Genomic DNA, 6000 nt, shown 5'->3' with positions numbered 1-6000 from the left:
TCTAGCTCACATGTAGACCCCGCCACCTGCATCTGGGCATCCTCCTCCGGATTCGAATAGGGGATCCTGTATGGGGGGTTCAGGAAGACATGTCCTATGTCACGCTGTCCTCAGGGAAAGCACAGGCTCTCCCAGCTTCTCAAACGCAAGAATTTAGCAACAGGCAGAAGTAAGAAAAAAGAGATACCAAAAGGCATCTGTCTGTCTGTCCTTTCCCCTCCCAGCTTGGGCTGCCACTCTGCACCTGGCCTTTTTGCTTCTCCGCACTTCTCTTTTTGCTGATAAATTCAGAGAACCCAGCCATCTACAAAATCCCTCTCTGCAAGGTCACCTACCCAGAAGCCAACCGGATCTACTACCTGAGAATGAAGAGAAGAGCATCAGAGAGCAGGACAGAAGAGCAGAAACCCTCCTGTGACTCAAAAACAAGCACAGGAGGCACCCCTCTGTGCACCCCCAAAAACCACCACGCTTACTCAGATACTAGCCAAGCACACCATGGCCACATACACCACTTTCGGCAGCGATCTGCAGGCTGGGGATTCGGCATCCCACACTCCAGAAGAAACACGATTTGCCCTTGAGTTAAGTTTTCCAGAAAAGCACTCAGGTAACATAATCATGGCTGCCTTATCAATCCGCATGCTGTTAACTTGAAAGTCACCTCTTATCAATAATAATTATAAGAATAGGCAGAAGAACATTAAAGCTGACAAGAGGCTGTATTTAATTTCAGACATGTAATTTAACAAAATAAATATGCTGAGAAGGCATTGGTATCTAATAATAATAAATAATGTATGAACTGCATCAAGAGCTGCACTTCAAATTAAGAACATGTATATTTGAAAGCGGAATAAACAGACTGATTTCTTCCTTTTTTGTGTCCCATCAATGTCTAACCCTCTTAATCTCTCTTAACAGCTACAACATACACAGGTAAATATTCTTACAGAGTGCATACTATTTTTGGTGCCATCTCTTCACTCCTCGTTAAGTGCCAAGACAATGAAGGTACAAATATATATGCTTTCATCAGACTAGAAAAGTGACTAGCCAGCAATGATCAAACATTTTTGTTTTCCTTGTACAATTTTGTGTCGAACAAATAGAAGATCTCTCTCGTGCTGAATGCAGGATAGCAGGTCTGTTTTTTTCAGTGGGAAATAGGAAAACTTTATGTAAAGAATAAGATAAACATTTAATGCTGGCAGCAGTTACTGCAGTTCTTTCTCTCCCTTTCCCAGGGGAGTAGCTCCCTTGCATTAAGCCACGAGCAATGAACAAGCCAAACGTTTCCCTTGATGTTTGTTGGGTGTCAGACTGGGATATCCACATGGGTCTTCAGTGTCTTGCCTGTTCTGGAGAAACCTCATGAGGCATCATCAGAGTTAGTCATGGGAAGCTGTGGTCCCTCTTGCTGATGTTCTCCCCGGGCGTTGGTTTCTAACAGGCATAAGGTGCAAGGAGGACATTGCCACTTTATGCATCCTCCAAGTCCTTACAACAAGGAAGGGCCAATTGCCCTAAAGAGAACTTTTCTTGGGAACCTTTTCCAAAACCTCTGCAAAACAAATCTGACAGAAAGGCTTCCTCATTCTCAAGTCGTTTCACACGATCAGTTTAAAATCACAGACCCAAAGGACTTGAACTTTTAAAATCCAAAGAGACTATGCAACCACAAACATTCAGACCAAGGGCTGCCCTTTCTGCTTTTTGATGTAGTGCTGTTTTGCAGATTCATATGAGGAATATGCCCAGCTCTAACCCATCACTTGGACCTTTTTTAAGAAGGTGAGCCTGGGTGCTGCACATGGGACTGTTTGTGCCTTTATAACCTAAAAGACCATCAGCACCAGCAACTGCCAGTCCCTCTAATTGTCCCCTAGAAGCAGCATCCAATCTTAAATTCATCGTGGGAGACAAAAATATGATGCCATATAAGTAAGTTCAGATGCTTTTTAAACAGGTTAGACCATTCCAGGGACTCTGGTAATATTTAGGTCCTGCTTCCTCCCCTCTCTGGATGACAACAGATTTGAGATTCCATCTGGCAGGACAGCCTCACACATGCAGATAAGTCCAAATTTCAGTAGCCAAGATAACCCTGTCATTGAAAATTTAGGGATCCAGTGAGCTTTGCAGCCATTATAACCTGGCCCACCCTCAGACTTGAGCACCTCTGTTACACCTCTGTCCCATTGCAGACCTCAGGCTAACCTCTGAACACAACCTTACGAGTGCCCTCCAGGAAATCACCAAGGGAACAAGCTGGCGTTCCCGTATGCCATAATTCTTCTTGGAGTTTAATAAAAGACCAAGAACCCCAGCAGTCTGCTAACATGTTAGCCGTGAGACTTTTGTTGGCCCAGGGCAAACTGAGAGGTATGGAACTGACCATCTGACTTATTCCTACTAGAGGGAGGAAGATCTGACAGATGTATGACCGCAGCAAGCAGAAAAGTAAAAGCACTATAATGGTCAAAACCTCCCATGCAAATCCCAGCAGCCTCCCGGAGATGCTGAACTCTGACAAGTGGCAGGAGCTCAGAGGCACAGGGGTATTTCTGTAGCACAAGAGCAAGGGATGAAAACCCCTAATTTAGGAGAAACAGGTTGTTTGCAAGAAACAACCCAGGACCCAGGCACTGGGCAAAGGCAATTAATCCTTTAAGCCACCAGAGAGGACTGCTGCAAATGGATCTACAATCTCAGCTGGTATTAAAGGGTATTTGTAGGCTGCATGCGTAGCTGCTTATTCCTGCACGGTGACTCCAGAAAAAGCAAAGACACCATCAGAAAAGGTGTCAGCAGCCAAGGAAGAAAGCAGAGAACCACAAGAGAACAGGCTGCTAAGCTTCCCTTTGAGCCATGACGCCAGCAAACCAATGCTAATAAAAAGCAGTCTAGTATGGTCACTACAGGCTGCAAGATCAGGGACATCCCAATGTTACTGATGCGGCAGAGAAACAAAGAAAGGCAGAATAACACATGACGTGATGCATAGCTGTCTGAACACCTTCCCTCTACGGTAGTCAATTAAACACCAAGCACATGCAAATTAACAGGACCTGTTCACAGAACCACAATCTGGTTTGGGTTGGAAGGGACCTTTAAAGGCCATCCAGTAGTCATTAGTAGGGACATCTTCAACTCCATCAGGTTGCTCAGAGCCTCGTCCAACCTGACCTGGAAGGTGTCCAGGGATGGGGCATCTACCACCTCTCTGGGCAACCTGGTCTAGTGTTTCACCACCCTTACCCTAAAAAATGTCTTCGTTATATCTAGTCATCTGCTCTGCACAGTTTAACTTAGCTCATACACAGTCCAATATTAGAGAAAGATTTGAATAGTAGCAACACAGAGTCACAAAAATTCTATAAAATAAATGCTAGAACCATATTTTTGAAGAAAAACTTCAACTGTGGTTAGTTATGCCAAGCATATTATTTGTTTTCTTACAAATAAGAGTGAAGTCCAAGCACAATATGGCTGTTGGAAAGAATTTGTCATGTAAGAGCCACTGCAGACATTAATTCCTCAGCCACAAGCAAATCCATCCTGAAATCAATTAGTAAAGCAATTTCCAGAGTTGAAGTCATCCATAAAAAATAGGGTATAAACAGCTTTATTAAGTCTCTAGCTAATCAAAAGATTTGAGTAACTGTAGCCAGTACCAATAACTCTTGAAAACAGGCGAGACAAATCCAGTGTCCCCTGGAAGGAAGCGGTAGACAATAAAAGCACTAACTGAAGTTATCAATGGTAACCCAACAGCCTGTTGTCTATTAAGTTCTATAAAAAAATTTCATTTAGAGAAATAAAATATACAGTTTTCAATGGGACTAATGATTCTGAGACAGTTCGCAGAGATCTAACATAAAACAAATATGCCCATAAAAAAAAAAAAAAGCCTAAAAACTAAAGCTTCTTCTATAGCTAGGGCAGTCAGTCCACCCAGCTCACCACCACAGAAAATGAAATGAAGATTGCTGTACAAATCAACACTTGGTCTAGCAGTAGCATATATAAAAACAACCTCCTGAAAATTTGCCTTCAAATATTGAACAGCAGAGGCAAATGGGAGCAGACTAAGCAACACGAAGGAATTGCAATTGACCTCCCCAGTGAACAGAGAAGACTGTCTATTCTAAGTGGAGTCCAATGTAAAAACAGTATATACATTATGTGATTTAAAGAAAAATGCTTACTTTATTGCTCCAAATGTCAGTTTTCTATTTGCTCCATATCCCCTAAAAGAAAAAAGAAAACAATTTTGCTCTTAGAAAGGACGTTCCCAGCTCTTCTCCCATAGCCATAGGTACTTCTGTTGATATGATCAGTCACAGAACCTCTTACAGAAAAAGCTGAGGCAAGTGCTTTAGATGTTCTGGCTTGGGTACTGATGACTCCAGAATGACTTACCTGTTAATCGCTCTTCATGAACAAGTAACAAAGCTGTGCTAAGGGAATATGGAGGGGAGGATTTGCCTTCTCAGTGGACATTATTTGTAGCAGAGGTCAAAGCCATGCTGCCATCTGCACCAGAGCATCCTTGTTGCAGGAGCATGATGTTTAACCTCCTGATTCCTTCATCTGGTGACCTTTTTTGAGACCCAAGAACCCCTCACGTACTACTGGGGTCCAGAGCAGACAGAAACAGCATTACAGAGGGAGACTGCTGTAGGAGATGGTGACACCTCTCAGCCCAGGGTGGATATCCAAAGCTGAAGGGCTGGAGAACTCACTGCTACGCCTTCAAACAGTGATGGGGAGAAGCGGCTGCAGCATTGCCTGGGAAGCAATAGCCAGGCAAAGCGCGATGGATTGAAGTCTGCTGTCACTGAACAGGTTTCCTTGTTGGCCTCCACTTTCAAGTTGCCAGAGCTGCTCTGCAGCAGAGTGTGGGCCCTTCTCTCCCTACTCCATTCACTCCTACCGTGAGCTTAAAATAAATATTGCAATTTTTTTTAGCCCTTCTGCAATGTCAACACCTCTTCTTCCCATAGCTGCAACTACAGACCAGTGCAAATAGGAGGGTGAAGTTGTCAGACACAGGAGAGCAGGATTCCCCCCCGGCAAGCTCTAGGTAGCCGGCAGCCAGCATCCCTGCAACCACCAGCAAATATCAGGAAGGGTTTTATGCTCCCGAGGAGCACTCCAGCAACACAGGGCCTCGCTACAAGCTGAAAAATCCAAAACTCTACAACATGTCCAAATAAGATAAGTCCCTAAAATTTCCAGCTGTTGGGAAGTTGCTCTATGCTTCGTCCATGCCAAACATCTCCAGTCTGCAATGATAGACATATTCCCCAACACTGCAGGCTGGCTCACTTTTTTTGTAGATCACGTTTGCCAGGGTTACAGAAAGACTGCTCTGAGGGTGAGATCTATTTGCCAAAACACCGTCACTCCTCCTTCAGGAGAAGGGTGTGTTTTAATTCAGAAGATGGAAGGAGTTCAAACAGAAAACAAACCCTCGATTGCAGTTGATTTTACAGCTCTCAGGGGGTCTTTTACAAGCTCCCGCAGCTGTTGTCACAGCTGGAATTCACACATCCCAGCAGCAGGATGAGAAGACTGGGGATAGCTCTGTGGGAAGCAAAGGTTTCTTCCACCACATTTTCCCTGGGAACGAGCTTGGACACCTCTGATTACAGCTCAGCAGCTCCTGAGTGTGCTCAATTACCTTGGTGCCTTTAGGAGCTTAAGCTAGCTGCCATGAAGCCGCATCCTCACATCCTTCTCCAGGGAGAGCCCTTTGTATAGATAGTTGAGGCAGACTCAAATCCATGCTCCCAAAATGTGCAACCTCCCTCAGCACAGCAGAGTTGAAGCACCAAGCATGTAGAATCATAGAATCATAGAATCACTATGATTGGAAGAGACCTCAAAGATCATCAAGTCCAACCGTATACCTGATGCCAATGTGGGAGCCCTTCCAAAAAAATCCAACTACTTCACCCACGCAAAATGCAGAGGGGTTCAAGTTGATTAGCA

General features: G+C 44.3%; 1 protein-coding gene across 1 annotated transcript in view; it reads left to right on the top strand.

Annotated features, from left to right (window-relative positions):
• Positions 1-6000, top strand: part of SLC14A2 (solute carrier family 14 (urea transporter), member 2) — a gene marked incomplete at both ends in the record, with an annotated part of 40777 nt that overhangs the window by 11436 nt on the left and 23341 nt on the right. The window contains one exon of the mRNA XM_009707826.1: positions 225-491. Within this exon, the coding sequence (XP_009706128.1) occupies positions 225-491 (267 nt within the window). The remainder of the gene's footprint in view (positions 1-224; positions 492-6000) is intronic.

The sequence above is a fragment of the Cariama cristata genome, unplaced genomic scaffold (genome assembly GCF_000690535.1).
Source record: "Cariama cristata isolate BGI_N322 unplaced genomic scaffold, ASM69053v1 scaffold3199, whole genome shotgun sequence".
Classification (NCBI taxonomy): Eukaryota; Metazoa; Chordata; class Aves; order Cariamiformes; family Cariamidae; genus Cariama; species Cariama cristata.
Note: the sequence above shows the minus strand (reverse complement) of the source record. Positions and strands in the feature narration are given on the sequence as shown.